The sequence below is a fragment of the Falco cherrug genome, chromosome 1 (genome assembly GCF_023634085.1).
Source record: "Falco cherrug isolate bFalChe1 chromosome 1, bFalChe1.pri, whole genome shotgun sequence".
Taxonomy (NCBI): domain Eukaryota; kingdom Metazoa; phylum Chordata; class Aves; order Falconiformes; family Falconidae; genus Falco; species Falco cherrug.
Window position 1 is genome coordinate 68,914,296 of NC_073697.1, and position 16,798 is coordinate 68,931,093.

The 16,798-nt window shown below is 42.6% G+C and overlaps 1 protein-coding gene across 1 annotated transcript; it reads right to left on the minus strand.

The window, feature by feature from the left end:
* Positions 1–1,408: 1,408 nt before the first annotated feature.
* LOC102050655 (cytochrome P450 2U1) lies at positions 1,409–16,794 on the minus strand. Its single transcript, XM_055696065.1, has 5 exons — positions 16,315–16,794; positions 10,435–11,067; positions 5,996–6,157; positions 4,833–5,000; positions 1,409–4,404 (listed from the first exon to the last, which is right to left on the minus strand). The coding sequence occupies exons 1-5, from the start codon at positions 16,748–16,750 to the stop codon at positions 4,226–4,228; spliced, it is 1,578 nt and encodes a 525-aa protein (XP_055552040.1). The 5' UTR covers positions 16,751–16,794; the 3' UTR covers positions 1,409–4,225.
* Positions 16,795–16,798: the final 4 nt, after the last annotated feature.

A 16,798-nucleotide genomic window follows, 5' to 3' on the forward strand; every position in this document is an offset into this window, starting at 1 on the left:
TACCAGAAGCACAATGCAAAATATCCCCCCGCCCCTCACGCAGCCTTATCTGACAGCCGGACTTACTCAGGAGCACTAAGTGGCTGCTGGAAACGGCTTTACCCAAAGACTCAGTTACTGGGAGTTACTATTCCTTGTGTACACAAATGACAGCTGAGTGGGTAATTAAATTCCCTAAAAAAAATTACTGCTGTGCCGAGTCACCTGCAGCCTAACTCCAGTGACGTGAGAAAATACAGCATCACTGTATTTTATATATATTATAACCTAAAACTGTGCAGGCAGGTGTTGCATAGATAACATGAACCACCACCAGGCAGGCAGGAGCCTCACTGGCTTCGAGAGAAGGTCTGGGGCTGAGCCGCTCAGCACTTCAGAAGGGACAGTTCGTATGGATGTAGGTGAGCTCCACAAGGATGTCGATCAGTAGCCTTCTGACAAGGACATGCTAATTGCTAAAAGAAAAACTACTGAAGTGATAAGACTCAAGGACACTAGGATAAAGTTGTGGTAGTGGGAGATCACACCTCCTACTCAAATGCCCCCCCCTTCCCCCCAAGAGAGTGAATGCCCCGCTCTGGGAGCATGCCCAGTAAATTTAAAATGAACTGTACCTTTACATTGAAGCGAGAAAGCAACTAACCAATAATAAGTGGGTGTAGACTTTAGGCAGAACTAACCAACTTCACTGTATAAATACCTATTGTGAGTACAACTAAGTGTGCAAGTTAGGAGGAGCGATCCCCCTTGCACCTGGTGCCGCAATAAACATACCTGCTTTGTAACTTATCCTGAGCCACCAGGATGCAAGAAGCAGGATTTCCACATACAGCTGCTGCTCCCCCACACGCACGGCCGCTCACACCCACTCCTTCCCTGCAAGCACCTCAGTTGCCTCCTGCTCAGCACTCCCCTCCTGCGTGCAAAGGTTCTCCTGCCTCTCCCTGGGCCCCCTCCAGGCCAGAGGCCCCATCTCTCTGCCCCCCACCCCAGGGTCTCCCTGGGCACCCCCCTCCTCTCTGCCCTCCACGCTGACCCCCTCTATACCAGGAGTCCAACAAATACACCTTGACTCTGCCCGCGACTTGCTTTCCCACCTCATTCCTCCTCAGACCGCACATCTCCTCTTAGAGACAAGTCATTCGTCCTTTTTATCTTCCTCATCCCTCCCCTCCCCTGTTATTCTGAGTAACAGTGTTTCTAAAACATGCTCTTTCCATCTTTTGATCATGACATGCCTGGCATTGCATTTTCCCAATCTCACTTTATTCCTCCACCTCCTTACTCCTCATCCAAAAATATTTTGTAACATCTTCTCACTCAAAAGCTTTCTTTGTAAGATGCAAAACACCGCACACCACCAGCTTAGCCAACAAGTGGAACTCATTAAAATGACTATGCCAAGCTGTCAAGCACTTACTTGGGAATTACTTTATTAAAAATAAAATTACACTGAAGCAAATTCTGAAGTAATTTTTAGAAATAAGGATATTTTCAGCATTCAGAAAAAAACATCTACTTATATAAACACACATTTTTCAATAAGGCATTTGAGATGCTTCCTCTGCTAAAAAAAGGGGAGGGGAAGGATACATTTAAAAAGACAAACCAAATCTGCTACCACTTTACTTACCAAAGATGGTAACACACTTTTAAAACCACAAACATTTTGTTGCTTTTATGCTTATGTTTAGTTACTTTCACAGCATCCTGTGAAAATTTCAGTGCATCTGGAAGGCATGAAAGGCAGGTCTTTATTGTCAGTTCCAACTGCATCTTGCATTCTGGCAGACGCTGACATGGTTGCACCTCCACATCAGTATTTTTAGCTTGTCGCATCATGCAACGTTTGATTATAGGCATCACCAAAAACCGCATTCTCGCAGTACTGTTTGTAGAAGGGTAATTTTTGAAGGATAGTTTTCAAAGGTGACATTTTAACTAAACCCAGCAGGCAAAACAAGGACAAATATGTAAAATTCACATACTAGGGTATTAAGTGAATTGTGTCTTCTTTGGAATTTGTCTGAAGTTCTTTTCAAATGTGTCCTCATTGATTAAAAGGACAGGTATTTCACATACGTGATCAGCCACACACCAATATTATGTTGCTTAAAGAGACATTTCAACAGAAAGATAAATATTATCAGCACTTAATTTTACTTTTGCAATTAAGCATATACCATTTCAAGGATTTCCAGACAAAAATCCCAACTCTCCAGAATCTATTTATTCATTGGAAAATACAAAGTTAAAGAAATAAGTGCTTATTACTCTAATACTCAGCTTTTAGTGCAAGTTTACTAGCATTGCTATTAAACTCAACTTCTTATTGTGCTATGGGGTTTTCAAAAATTTCATACAAAGGAAAAATTTAACATGAGCATGGGGCAGCCTATAAAGTCAAAAGTTAGCCTATATAAGAACTGGAAGTTCTCACACAAACAACATGGTCTGACCAACCAAATACATAATTCAGAAATTAAGTCACTCTGTTATTCAAAACAGGTAACAGAAAACCTCAATCTAAATCCAAAATAACTGTCTTGCAAGTCTTTGCTAGGTACTACCTGGCTTTTAAAACTTCAAGTTAAAAAGTGACCCAACCAGAGGTTAATATAAAGCTGAAGAGTTGACTGTTCTTTCACAATTGATGTTTAGTTTCTGTTGTGGAATACCCAATTCCACTCTACAGTCAATTACACATTCCAGTCTTGTAAATTGGATGTTAGGAAGACTGCTAGTATTCTCCAGATCTCCAATGAGGGAGGTAAAAAAAAAAAAAAAAGTCCTTAAAAGAGTACATATGTACTTATTTCACACAGTATGAAATTCTGCTAGATCAAAAGGTGTATAGAGATTTAAGGCTGTTTAAGGACAATTATTTAAAGGTTAAATTGCTACATGTCCCCCAAAAGATTGCTTTCAATGTTTGAGAGAACTTTCAAATAAAAGGCAAGACTGAGTGCCCCCTTCTGAAACACGTAACAATAGGTTTCCTTGGCAATTGGCTTGAAAGGGGTAAACAGCACTAACATTTTGCACGTGAGAAAAGTAAGGTACTGATACTGTATGAACTACAGATCTTTTTACTCCATATGGAAGATAAAAAGATAAAACCTTTATACTCAAACGTCGAGTTTGTCAGGTTACCCATGTTCCATGCCTAAATGTATAAGGCCTACATCTGTAGCGCCATATTGATGCCATATTTGAAGTAAGCCTCGAGTTCCCAAAGCCAAACAGGCTGTGGCAGTACTGTCCACACTACCTGCAAATGAAAAACCCGAGTTCAATCCCCCGCTTCAGGATTATGCACATAGAGTTTCCCCCAATGAGTGGGCTTGTTGGTCTCATCCACACTGCAGCCATGGCTGATGTGGGGGAAACGGTGAATGCAAAGCGGTAGCACAGATGTCACCTTGAGTATCTGTTTGGCACCAGAGAGAACAGACTTCTGCTGTTTCTTGTTAGGGAAATCTGCTTTCATTTCTATTCTGACATAAAACATCTGCATCCAGATGCTGCACACTCCTTTCATGTTAAGAACATGGTATATCCAAGGATTTATTTGGCCTCCAAGCCTAGGTTTTCAGAGTTGGTACCTGCTTGTTTATAGTGAGCCCTGACAGTCAAGAATGTTTGGATCCAGGAATCCAGACTGAATCCAATCTACACCTATGAGTTACTCACAAGACAAAATCCTTCAAGGATACAAGAAGTGTCATTTAGTCACTTTCCAGAAGTATCTGTCATTATTTAAGCTCAGTTATGTTTCTTTACACAGAAAATACTAATACCCTCTCATTTATTAATCCTTTTGGCATTAGATGATATCCTTCAGTCATTTGGTAAATTATGTGTTTACATACTGCTTTTACCAAAATAACAATTACTGTTTTCTAAAGCATTAACAGATGTTTTGGACCATTCTCCCATAATTAACATTTGACAAACTGACAGTAATAGCTTATAGACAGAGGGGTTATGTCCAGCAAATTTTAATATCAAATTGTGAACTATGCTGTCTGTTCATTAGTGGAATGCAACAGCTGACCAAAAAAAAAAATCTTCTCTTTCCAGAAGTGTAAATGGATCATTTTCACTGACTATGAAAGCCTATGCAGTTGGTGTTTTTCTGGAAAGTAACAAAATAAGCTGGAAACAAAATAAAGCTACATTTTAAAGCGCAGTATTTCTTTGTTTAATCTTTTTTGGTGCCATATCATTTCTTCAAAGCTATTATATTGAATGGACATGGAGCTAACGTTAGACCAAACCTTCCCTCCATAGATGGTTGTGCAGCATTTTCAGGGTACAAAAAGGTAAAACTCTGCATTAGACTTGCAAAAATTAAGAACAGCTCCATTTTTGCCAGCTGCTCTCCCATGCACACACGTTTACCTGAAGAACAGTTAGAAGAGACATATTACTGGTTTTGTACTATTGATCCATTTGTTAACACGCATGCAATTCCTATGCTAGCACAGCACAAACAGAAAAGCTCAAGTTACTATTAAGCTATGAACTCCAAAGCTTTGGTCTTCCCTATTTGAGTCTAAGCCTTTCTCAGCTGTACTACTACTACTTCATACTAACAGCATTTACATCAACAGCAAAAGTATTCTCAGCACAATTCATGATTTCTCCTTCCTGCCTGGCAACTGGAGACTTCAGGAACACACCCCGTTTTGCAAGTCACCAACTCTAATAATAAAACAAGCTCTGCAGTTGATCCTATGTGCAACTTCCACATCTCACTCCTTCAAGGCTCTACACTTGAAACACCACCAGCCCCCTGACCAGCTACTGACTGCACGTGGATATCTTACCCATTCCGAAAGGAATGAACGCCTCTTTCTTAATTAGCTGGCCGTTTTCATCCAGAAATCTTGATGGTTGGAATTCATCTGGTTTCTCCCAAATTTTAGGATCTCTGTGTACTGACCACAAGTTGGGCACGATCACACTGCCCTTAGGAATAGTATATCCCTGGAGCACTTTAAACAAAAGCACAGAGACAGAGTACCTCACAATTACTAGAAGTAAACACAGGAGACTTATACTATTAAGAAAACGACTACAAAATGTCACAAAAAAATTATACAGATCCCTAGCTGCAGGCTGCAAAAGTAGGAAGAACTTAAGGCAAAGGGGATCTCTGCTAGCCTGCTTGAGTCAGAATCGTGCAGGCCAGTGAAGCTGGAAACCCAACAGCTCCCCATGGGGAAAAGGTAGCAGCAATCATTAGGAATGCACTGTGCTGTATGAAACTGCTGTTACCCAGCTTCCTCGCATTCCTGTGCTGTCACAGAGCCCCACCGCAGTGAAGGTAAGGAAGAGGGATAGGTTTTGAACTGTTGTCAAAAAGGTTTTGAAGCGACTAGTCTCATTTCAGCTTGCTGCCCCTCACTGTCCTGCAAGCTAAAACGTTATAAAAAGCAGATCAGTTCAGCACTGGGTTTGAATGCCAAGTATTGCTACCTCCCACTCACTGTAGCCAGTGTTCAGCTATGTTTATGGAAACATACACCCAACAAGACGACTCGGAGAAAAATATTTACTATTGTTTTCTGTAGAGGTGGAGCTCAATGGTATAAGCCTTTCAAGCGTTAGCAAACCAATTGCTCCAACTTGGTGTTTTCAGACCTTTGTGTCAGATGGCTAAAAACAACTCTGCTGTTTCAGGTACAAAGGTGGAGTCTCAGCTGCCAGCTATCACTAAGCACATCAGTCAATACAAGCTGAACCTCCAGAAAAGAAACCACTCTAAATTAGAGCACCTCTAGATGGTAGGTCAGACATGCTGCTTAAATAGAGGCATATCAAATAGAGGCATATCTCAAGGCCGCCTACTCTCTACGAATGGCATTTTACATATCTGGGTTATACGTATAATACATAAATGAAGTCTTTGCAAATTCTTACTAGATGTCCCATCAGATCTCCATCCACACAACAAACGCTGTATTATCAAGTCTCTATAAATGCTTACCAGCAGTTTCTGAGGCCATTCGAGGAATAGAAAGGGGAACAACTGCAGTCATCCTCTGCACTTCCATAATGGTTGCCTCTGTGAAGGGCATTTGAGTCTTGTGGGTAAGAGAGGGAACTTTGTCACGTCCTAGAACTGCTTCAATTTCTGCATGAACCTTCTCTATTCAAAGGGAGCAAGAAAAAAGAAAAAAATATAAAAGATACACAGTATGTGAGAAGACATCATCTCAATTTCACTTGCCTATGCTTCACTGTTTACATAGATTTGTCAAAAATGGCTACAAGGCACGTGATTCCCAGCTGAAATAACTACATGAACGTAAGCCTTCAGAACGGACTCAGTTAAGAATAAAACAACCAAGCGCAATCTTGATGTCAAGAGTAAAGCTACTGAGATGACAGACATTGCTAGCACTTTGGTACTGGAGAAGTACAGAAGTTCTGTTCCAGTTCCAAATGTATTCATAATCTTAGTTTAAGAGTTTAACTACACAGTGATTAGAATGGTGAAAACATCAAGCTTCTGGCCTGCATTAAAAAAAAGGAACAAAAAGAGACTGCAAGCAGTGTGTGCCTGAAATGGCCTCTGTCCCTGGGGAGATCCAGTTCTCAGAACCAGGAAAGGTGGTGAGGAGACAGGAAAGCTTTTCATGGAGCTGCTTTCAATACTTCATTCTGTAGTAGGAATTCTGCTGCTGTTACTGCAAGCATTGAAGCCATTTAACTTGTTCTTGCTACTTCCTACTTTCTACTCACAAAACCTAAACTCGGCTATTTCCTACTTCCCCCAAAAGGAATCAGCACATGCTCCTTCCCCCACACAGGCCTTCTGCAGAAGAAAACCAGAAGTTAATGAGCTTATCTCTTGCCTCATTCACATGAGGCACAAAGTGTCAAGATATTTGTTTGCCCCTTTCTTCTCCCTAAAGGCTCAACATAGAAGTAATTCTCTTCACTGAATTCTCTGAGATACAAGATTTGCTTCATTCATATACAGGATCATGTGCCTTTTCTTCCAGGTAACTTGGAATATGGCTACACAGCAAAAGCCAATCCTGAAAGACATGACCTCAAAATTAGCTTTTAATCAAAAATAAGTCAGTTTTCATTTTTTACCCTTGATATCCTGACTATTTTATGGTTTCTTGCTTGCCTTGTCCAAGCTTCAGAATCCAGGCTGCTGATACTCTTGAGTCTTTGCCCTTTTCTCTCCTTAGCACCGATTCAACGTTAAATAAAAACTCAATGCAAAAAAGTTTTCCTGTTTTCAGAGAAACATTCAGAAATACCCTGCCAACTGTGTTGAACGAACAGTTGCTGCCACCTATTGGATTTGCGAGGAAAACAAGTTCTCATATGAGGAACAGAGTGAAAAATACCTCACCAGCAGATTTGCTAATGACGCAACTCTCTACCTGCTTTGTGGGGTTTTGCTACTTTTTTAATGACACATTATAGCCCTGTACTCAGATATGCACATCCACAATAATTTAAACGAGTTAAGTTTTCAATATAGAAAAAGTAATTACGGAGACTGTCTCATGCCAAATGTCACACCAGCGTTTTATCCTGAGCAACATTTCTTTGGAGTTTGTAAAGATGTGTGGAACTACACAGAAAGCAGCCAAAGTGCTGCTCACATTACCAACTGCAAAAACATCGACTTCGAGAGTTCTCTGCAAACAGCATGTTATTTGAACTGCTCCGCTACATTTAATATATTTAAAAATATCACAGATCATCTTAAGTCAAGGACCAAAACCAAGTCAGGGAACAGACCAAACCAAATACTCCCCACTGCCTCCCTATATGCACGCACGCACACACATGCACACACCCAACCTTACAGCATCCTTCCAGTACCTAAAGGGGGCCTACAAGAAAGCTGGAGAGGGACTTACTACAAGGGCATGTAGCAATAGGACCAGGGGGAATGGCTTATAAACTGAAAGAAGACTGATCTAGATTAGATACAAGCAATAAATTGTTTACTGTGAGGATGGCTGGACACTGGAACAGGCTGTGGATGCCCCATCCCTGGCAGTGTTCAGGGCCAGGCTGGATGGGGCTCTGAGCAACCTGCTCTAGTAGAAGGTCCCCCTGCCCATGGCAGGGGGGGTGGAAGCCCATGATCTTTCAGGTCCCTTCCAACCCCAACTGTTCTATGATTCTTTTTCCATGTAAAAAGCAAAACTGGCTTTCCACAGGCAAATAACATTCTTTCTCATTTTTCTCACTGATAGCCCTTCATTTGTCTTTCTGTGTCTGCAACATTTGCTATGGCTAAAAGTTATGCAATTGAGGTATTTCCTTTAGGGGATAAGAGAAACATATTACCAAGAAAAGAAAAAAAAAAAAAAAAAAGCAGCCCATACATGACTCCCAGGCAATCAGGATACATAAAGAATGGGATACTAGAAGTAAGAGAATCACACTGCATAGCTAAGTGATACACTCTGAACTACTGAGCTTATTTATATTGTTTGACAACAGCCACAGCATAAGGGGAGGGGAAATCAGAGAGGCAGTAAAACTGTTAAGAGGTCAGAAGAGAGAAAACTGACTAGCACATACTCGGGACAGTACCAGGCAGTAGGGAAAGGATTAAAAAAAAAAAAAACAACACCACAAACACAGACCTCTTCTAGATATCATCTGTGTTATTTAGAACATAATCTAATTCATGTAACTGCATATCAAGTCAAGCAGTGGTAACACACAACCATTAAAACCAGAAGAATCAGCCTATGCAACAAAATTTATTTTACATTTGTCCCTGGTGGACTCTCCCATGTACTGGACTGATGCCCTATTTTGCAACCGTTGCTCAACAATTTGGTTTACTTTGTGCAATAAACTATGAACTTGGCCTATTTAAAGAGATTATTTCAGAGATAGGTGCTGTAAACAAGTATCTATTTGCTTATCTGCAAAGCAGCTGCAGCACATGTAAACCTCAAAATCTCAAATACCTGATAAAAGTATTCCAATTTTTATTGTTCTTAGATAACTTCAGGTTTACCCTTCTTCATCCCAGGTTAGCAACAAGTCTGAGCAAAGGAGTGGTCTCCTGGGGACTTGTTTCACTACTATGAGCTGAGGCAGAATTACCAAAGTAGAATCTGTCCATCCCGCCAAGGTTTCCAATCGGCATATACCCAAAAATCTTTCTAGCGGAAATCAGTTGCTATGTAGAACTTCAGGAGAAGCTGCTAATAAATTAATTAATTGCTTAATTTTCATCAAATTCAACCACCTAAATTTGTTAAATAGCACTAAAGAAAATGCTGGCTTTGCAACCACGTGTACTGTAACAAGACTCCATACAGAAAAATATTTAACTAAAATTCATTTTAAGTCTTAGGTGATGGAAATTTATCCTAAGAAGTCCTGAAATACAACTCTAGCAAGTACTATTTTAATATTGTAACCTCTCCAACACCACTGGTATTTTTTTATACCCACAAAAATCTACAAGTCATTTTCTAGAACTCTGTCACAAACAGGAACCAGACCATAGCACCATCACATAATTTGGGTTGCAAGGAACCTCTGGAGGTCATCTGACCTAATGCAACTCTGAGGGTAGATCAGACTTCTCAGGGTCATACCCCACAGAGTTTTATTTTCCTAGTATCTGATCAGAATTTTCTTGTTGTAGACTGTCTCTGCTGCTTCTCCTCCCTTCACTGCACACCTGAGAGGAAACTGCCTCCATCTTCTTAGCATCTTCCAATCAGTTAGCTGTAAACAGCATAAGGTCCCTCTCCTCAGTCATCTTTCCCTAACACCAAACAAGCACAGTTCCTCCTGCCTCTCCCTTGGGATCATGTGCTTTATGTGTCTTCCCCACCCTCATTATCATCAACCTACCCAACTGCCATGACCGTTAAAGATTGACGGGAGAGAGAGGCCTTGCAATGACACTGACCAGCTGGTGCCATGGACTTCTCTAAGTCCAATTTGCTTAAGCTGTCTCTAATTTGATCTTCTTCTACAATGTGTTTCACTTCCCCAGACTGCTGCTAGGCTCCAGAACCTCCCTGCTCAGGGAGGCATAAAAGCAGACCTTACCACTACACATCCCACATACTTTATATCACTGCTATAGGCCTGGAGTGCCGCAGTTGCCAAAGCTTTTGAAATGTGCTAAGGTTCCTGGAATTGCTTGGAAAAAGACAAAGTTGTCCCAAAACAGAAGAAATGCATAGACTAAAGGACCATTTAAATAGTTAACATATAGCACTAACCTAGAGATCATCATAGCAGAGCAGGAGAGAAGATGTCTGATTACATATAAACCTTTTAAATGACACATACACATGTACTGTTTGCATTCAAAATGACTTCTCTGTTGTCACTGTTTGCTTCTGTCTCTGAACATCTATCTAGACCTTTACAGCCTGGAATAAAACAGCAAAACAAAAATAATCTTACCTTGTACTTCTGGGTAGAGAGACATGTAGAGCAGGCACCACAGTAATGTGTTGGAAGTAGTGTCTGTGCCTGCGATGAAAAGGTCACCAATGATAAAAAACAGGTAGTCTTCATTAAAACTGCTCTCCTTGTTGTTCTTTTCCTCCTCCGCGTGGATGAAGTACATATCAATGAAGTCCCTGGGATTTGCTGCATCCAGTGTATCCCTGTGCTGTGCAATTATTTTCTTTAGAAAAGCAGTAATATCTAATTCTGTTTTCCTAAGTTCCCGGAAAGGCCCAAAGGGAAGGTAGTACAGCCATGGGCAGATATTGACCAGGATCATATAGCTGTTCACGCTTAGCTCTAGCGCACGGGCCATGTTTTTCAGCATCGTCTTGAACTCAACATCTTCGTAGTTAAAACGCCTGCCAAAGGCCATGGAACAGATCACATTGGATACTGCGTTGCGAATGATTGGAAAGGGATTAAATGAATTATTTCCATGCTTCAGCATCTCCTCCTTTATAAACTTCAGCTCCTCAATGATTTTAGGCTCTAAGCTGTGTCTTCCCACTCCAAAATGACGCAGTGTTGAGAGGGAAAATTTCCTCTGTTGCTTCCAGACAGGGCCATAAGGTGCAAAAATAACACCTGGAAGAGAAAGGGAGAGTCTGAAACAAAAATTCTCTGTTTTCAAGAAGAAATAGTTACTACAACCCAAGAGCCAGAAGAGAGGGAAACAACACATGGCAAGTTTGTCCCAAGCACTGGGCTAGGAGCTAAAGGAAGAACACAAAGTTCTTTATAATAGCTTTGGGAAATCCTGTCCTTCCTTTTCCCAACCAGTGAAATGAATGGAACAGTCACACCAAGAGTTTTATTAGTCTTTGCAAGACAGTAATAGATGGAGAAAAGGTACTGTAGATGCTTTATTATAAATTATAACAATTTCATAGGAACGGTTACTGTAGGACATATCTTAACTATAGCCTTTCCTCCTCAACGTCCTGAGACATTAATTACTTCAGCAAGGCACAACAGAAGATATTAAAACACTTCCCCCTTCATTTTAAACAAACTTCTCAATACTTTTTGCATGTGTACATACTTCTATTACAAGCAATGTTTTTCTTTATTCTATAATCAGAATACAGGATAGGCATGCTGCAAACAAACTGGGAAGGTGAAGATGGATTCAGAGCCACCTGGCAAAAACCTGCTGGATTTCCATCTCAACACTTTTGATGCCTCCAGGCACATGCTCTGCATGATTGTGTCATTATGAAACACCACTTAAATTAACTCCCTTAGCTTCAATTATAAATATTGCTCACTTAGAAACAGAAACATCTCTTTTGTTGAATTAACAGACCACCCCAAAGATATCAGGGTAACAAAATACACAACCTTATATTTCTAAAGGCACTTCATAGTTAACCTGAGAAAACCTAAAATCATGAAAACACGGGCTAGTTGTGCTTTTGTTCTTTTAGTAAAGTGACATCACATCTGTTTTCTTCTGGAATGAAACAGTTACTTTATAAAAGCAACATCCATTATTCTGTCAACTGAAAATCTTAATGTTAAAATTAAAAGAAAGAAATGGCCATAAGAAATTAACAATAGAAAGATGCACCATGTTTCAATGCTTAGCATTACCTACATTTCTATTATTACATAATGCTCATAGCTCCTAATGCAAAAAGGAGAATAAACAAATAAAAAATCTATAGCTAGAAACAGAAATCCGTAGATCTGTAAACAACTACCCAGAAGGGCCTGCAATACCAATGGTATAAATAGTTCAGCATAACATAAAGCTGGTAATCTTTGTAGCCAGATATTCTGATTACATTATCTACTCATAGTAGTAACAACAGAAAGAAGAACACAAACACATGACCTGGTTTCAAAAACCCTAAACAAAATAAGCAGAACATTACGAAGAGTCAGAAGAAGCTGAGAATCAGCTGAACTTCATCTTCTCTGCATTAAGACATTCCTTAGGAAATCTATTCAAATGTCTACTCCCTGGCACTTTAAAAACAGAACCAACAACTTTGCAGATTCCCTTTCTCAAGTAATGTTTCCTGGTAGCACTGGTGTCCTCAAGTAGGTAGGGTAGGTGAAAAACCAGGCTTATTAGGGACTGCATTTAGTCAAGAACCAGCCTGGGTTTTCAAGGTTTGTGGCTGGGGCGTGGAAAAGAATGTGCATTTCTTGGAACAAAACAACATTATCACTATTTCCATCCCACAAGAAGTATCTCCAGAACAGACTACACATCCACAACCTCTTCCCCTTTCTGTCATTAGGAAAACTAGTTCTAGGATCCAAATACCTTCATAAAAGAAAACAGACCTACTGTCCTGAATGTAAAAATACTCTCCGAGCCACATGGGAAGGCCAACAGCAACCACAAACCTCCGTGCACGCAGACAGCCTCTCCAGCAATCCGCACTGGGCACAGCTGCATGGCACAATGTATTCTGAAGTCCCAAAACCCCAAACTACGGCAGAATACTAATAGTTGATTTGCAAATTGGGAAAGAATAACATAGGAGACAGATTAAGGAGGAAGATGAGCACTAAGTTAAAATAGAAAAGAAAGAAAAATGACAACTACTTCACTGCCAGGCAATAATAATCAAATAGTACTTCACTGTTTTCAAAGAAAATCTCTGCAGGACCTGAAAAGTCAATGTGCGCAGCACAGACAACTGTATTCTTAAAAAAAAAAACCCAAACCCACAACAACACATACCCAACAACAAACAAAACAACCGCCCTGAAGATAGTAGAATAAATTCTGAAGCAACATAACCCCAGAATAACCAGGCCTTCATGCTCATTAGAGAGGACTAATTTCTATGAACCGATAATGAGAACCTCTAAATACAACCAACAAAGCAGCAAACACACAGAAAAACAGAAAGTTGTTTGGTTTTTTTTATACATGAAAAAATTTTTATACATGAAAAAATTCAAATCCTTATGGGATCAACTTCTAGCAAAGGCTAACTCCCACTCCAAATTTCTCATTGCTTTAGCATTGCTGCAGTAGTGGGAACATCGACAAACACAGAATTCACAGCATTTAATAACATTTAACTTCTGTATTCTCAATGTCCGCATCTGAGTGTGCACTGGGCAGGACTATAAAGGCAGGTGACTACTCAAGCTCCATCTACTCCAGAGATTAAGTCTTTCCTACCTCTCACAGAGAAAACAAAAATGTTTTACTAAAACAAAAATACCAAAACCTACTTTTTCCCTCCAGTCTAGTATTTCTCTTTCTGCAGGTGTATGTGCAGAAGCCTTCAACTAAGAACTGACTTCTCCTTGAAGCTCTCAGTGCACTTCTCATCCAGCCAAGGGAGCCTCCCTTCTTTGCTACTCAGTTGTTACAAGTGCAGTGTTCGCTATTTCCGATTCCCCTACTTGCTCTCCCCAGGGAACAGTATTTTATGTGCATCTTACACACAATAGAGCCACACACAGCTGAGATAAGCCCTTCTTTCTTCCATAACTACCCTGAGCTGACCTGCTGGGTATAAGACAAAACTACAACAGAAAACATAGCTTAGAAGAAAATAACCCCAGAAGTTTAGACCAGGTAGTTTGTTTACAGAATGAAGATGTAGGAATTGAAATGGATACTTACTGACGCAAAACGCTCCAGCATTGTAGTACCCAAGTTGTGAGAAGTAGACCTGAAGTTACACAGTCATCCTGCTTTTATCTTTTCCTTTCCTAGTACATATGAATGCAACTGTCGCTGCCCTGAGCAGCAGTGAAGCCTCACCCACGAACTCCTGAAACTAAGCGGAGACTCTCAGATCAAAGATTAAAAGAGACCTACAGTTTGAGTGTTGTAACCTATCCACCTCCTCCATGAACTACACAAAAAAAAGAAATACTTGTTAGCCCAGAGCTCTTATGGACAATATCTGAAAACTGAGTTTAGAGATTTACTTGTACCTACACCATAAAAAAGAAACCCAAACCCACAAAGCTTTCAGAAAACACATACCGCTCACCTCTTACCCCAGCGGTTCTACAGCAACTGCCTTCCCAGCACCACACATGCAGCACCGCAGAGGTTCAGTTACCTCCTACATGCCACCACTAAACCAAGACAGCCCACTGAGAACAGCTGTGACTTCCAATAGCTTTGGGAGAACCTCCTTGCATTCTTGTGTGGGCCAGGCAGACCCACACTGCCCATATCCACTGACTTTTCCCTTTGTGTAGTCAAAACACATTACCCCTGCGGTTCATTCTACAATACTCACATCTGCAGCAATTCCACCTGCTGCGCCAGCTAACATAAGCGATACATAACAGCTACATACATTTTACGGACATCGGGCCAATCCTCATGTAACAGCCCTCGTGCCTGAGTGCAGCTATGGTGACATTCCAGATAAAACTAGATGTAAAGCAACCTAAAGTCCCTGTCACGCTGCAACGCAGGCAGGCACAGCCCCTGCACTTGGCCACAGCACATTCCAGACAACAGGCTCCTGACACTTACAACTCCCCTGGAGCATCCACCAGTGGAAACTGCTAACTGCCCTAGCTACTCTTGTGTCACCGTTTTCAAAAAGTCTAACAAAGAACTGTGTGCAGAAAACAAGAAACATAAAAAATTCACAGCTTTCAAGGAAAAAGAAATCCACCACTGATAAAGCCTGAACACACGGTTTTACAGCACTGCTAAAATTAATCTAATGTCTAATTGCTCTTCCCCTTTCCTCCCTTAGCCTTTGCTAAATGTACCGCACTAAATCACACATGGTAACAACTACGTACCAGTAAGATCTGTCCCAGACCAGTATCATTAATCATTTTTTTATCCTTTAAACTAATTACAACAATAGTATCTGATTGCTTTTTAATAAACACTACCTAGGTTCCTTGCTTGCCTATTATCTTTACTGGGGTAGTTTTGGTAGTGTAAAAAATTGAAGATAGAGAGTTTGAAGCACTTAATAGTATTTCCTTGCTCTCCGGGGGGGGGGGGGGGGGGGGGGGGGGGGCGGGCAATGATAAACAAGATTCAAAATACAGTTAGCACATTAACAAGCCTCCTAGGCTACACCTCCTAAACTGAAAAAGGAAAGGTAATATTCCACAAACACCAAGGTCTGTAAGGGACCTGAAGACTAAACATGAAGAAACTCCAACTGCGGTACTGCCACCATGTGTTTAACCTCTCTGTGCCCTTTTCTTGCAAAATCTAGTGAACTCTCCTTTGACCTATTGAAAGACACTCAAATATGCTCAGTAACTTTTGACAAGCTGAATAACGCACCTGCAAACATCCCAGCAAGGGCAGCCCACCCGCAGGCTGCAGTTGCCAGCCTCCGCAGGAGCCTGCACGCTGCCTCGGCAGGGGCTGGGGACACGCACAATTTCACGCCGCTACCAAAACGTTTTGCAGTCTTCTCTCCTGATACAGCTGGAATCAGAAATCAGCCGCTAGCTGACAGACTAGCTGCTCCTTAAAGCCCTGCTCAAACACCATTCCTTCCCGTCGACAGAAGCGAAGGGGCCAGGCATCTTGGTGGCCGTGCGGTGGCCTGTCGCCGCGCTGCCGGTGCGCAGGGATGCTGCCCGGTGCGCAGGGATGCTGCCCGCCCGCCTACCGCAGGGCGCGCTTCTCCCCGCGTGCCTTCTGTCACCGGCTGGGCCCGGGGCACGCAGGATGAGCAAAATGCGAGCAGATGGTCCAGCCTTGCAATTCCCAGCGCCTGCTTCCCAACGCCGGCACCGCAGCCACCGGCTCCCGCTCGATCCTCTCGCCCAGCATCGCCCCGGCAGCCCCGCACCCAGCCAGCCCCGCCAGGCCCGGCTGCCACCCCCCCCCCCCCCCCCCCCCCCCCGGGCGCTTACCCTTCTTGCGGGTGATCATGAGGACGATGGGGACGGAGGGCCGGTCGCTGAACACCTCCGCCTTCTGCACCAGCGCCTCCCGCACCGCCCCGAAGGTGTTGAGGACGATGAAGGGGCGGCTGCCCACGAAGAGCCGGAAGACGCTGCCGTACATCTTGGTGAGACCGGTGAGGAAAATGTGGGGGGAGAAGGCGGGGGACCCCCGGCCGCCTCCCCGCCCCTCCACCGCCCACCTCCTCAGCAGCGGCGGCGGCAGCAGGGCGAAGGCGAAGTTGCCCACCAGCGGCCAGGGCGCCGGGCCCGGCGGTAGCCCCGGCGGCGGCCACGGCCGGCGCAGCAGCCAGTAGCAGCCCAGCCAGCACAGGGCCGCCAGCAGCAGCTCGGTGGCGGTGGGGGCCCGCAGCAGCCACGTCCAAGCTCCCGCAGTCACCCCCATCCCCGCCGGCGGCGCCGCGCCCCGCCCTCGCCCCCTCCCGGCGCGTAG

What these genes read in the sequence shown, in the direction of transcription:
- LOC102050655 (XM_055696065.1), bottom strand. Translation starts at nt 16,750, where the DNA reads ATGGGGGTGACTGCGGGAGCTTGGACGTGGCTGCTGCGGGCCCCCACC. An exon ending in TCTCTACCCAGAAGTACAAG is followed by an intron (nt 6,158 to 10,434) that starts GTAAGATTATTT and finishes CCCTTTGAATAG; the next exon opens with AGAAGGTTCATGCAGAAATT. An exon ending in GTTCATTCCTTTCGGAATGG is followed by an intron (nt 4,405 to 4,832) that starts GTAAGATATCCA and finishes ACTGTTCTTCAG; the next exon opens with GTAAACGTGTGTGCATGGGA.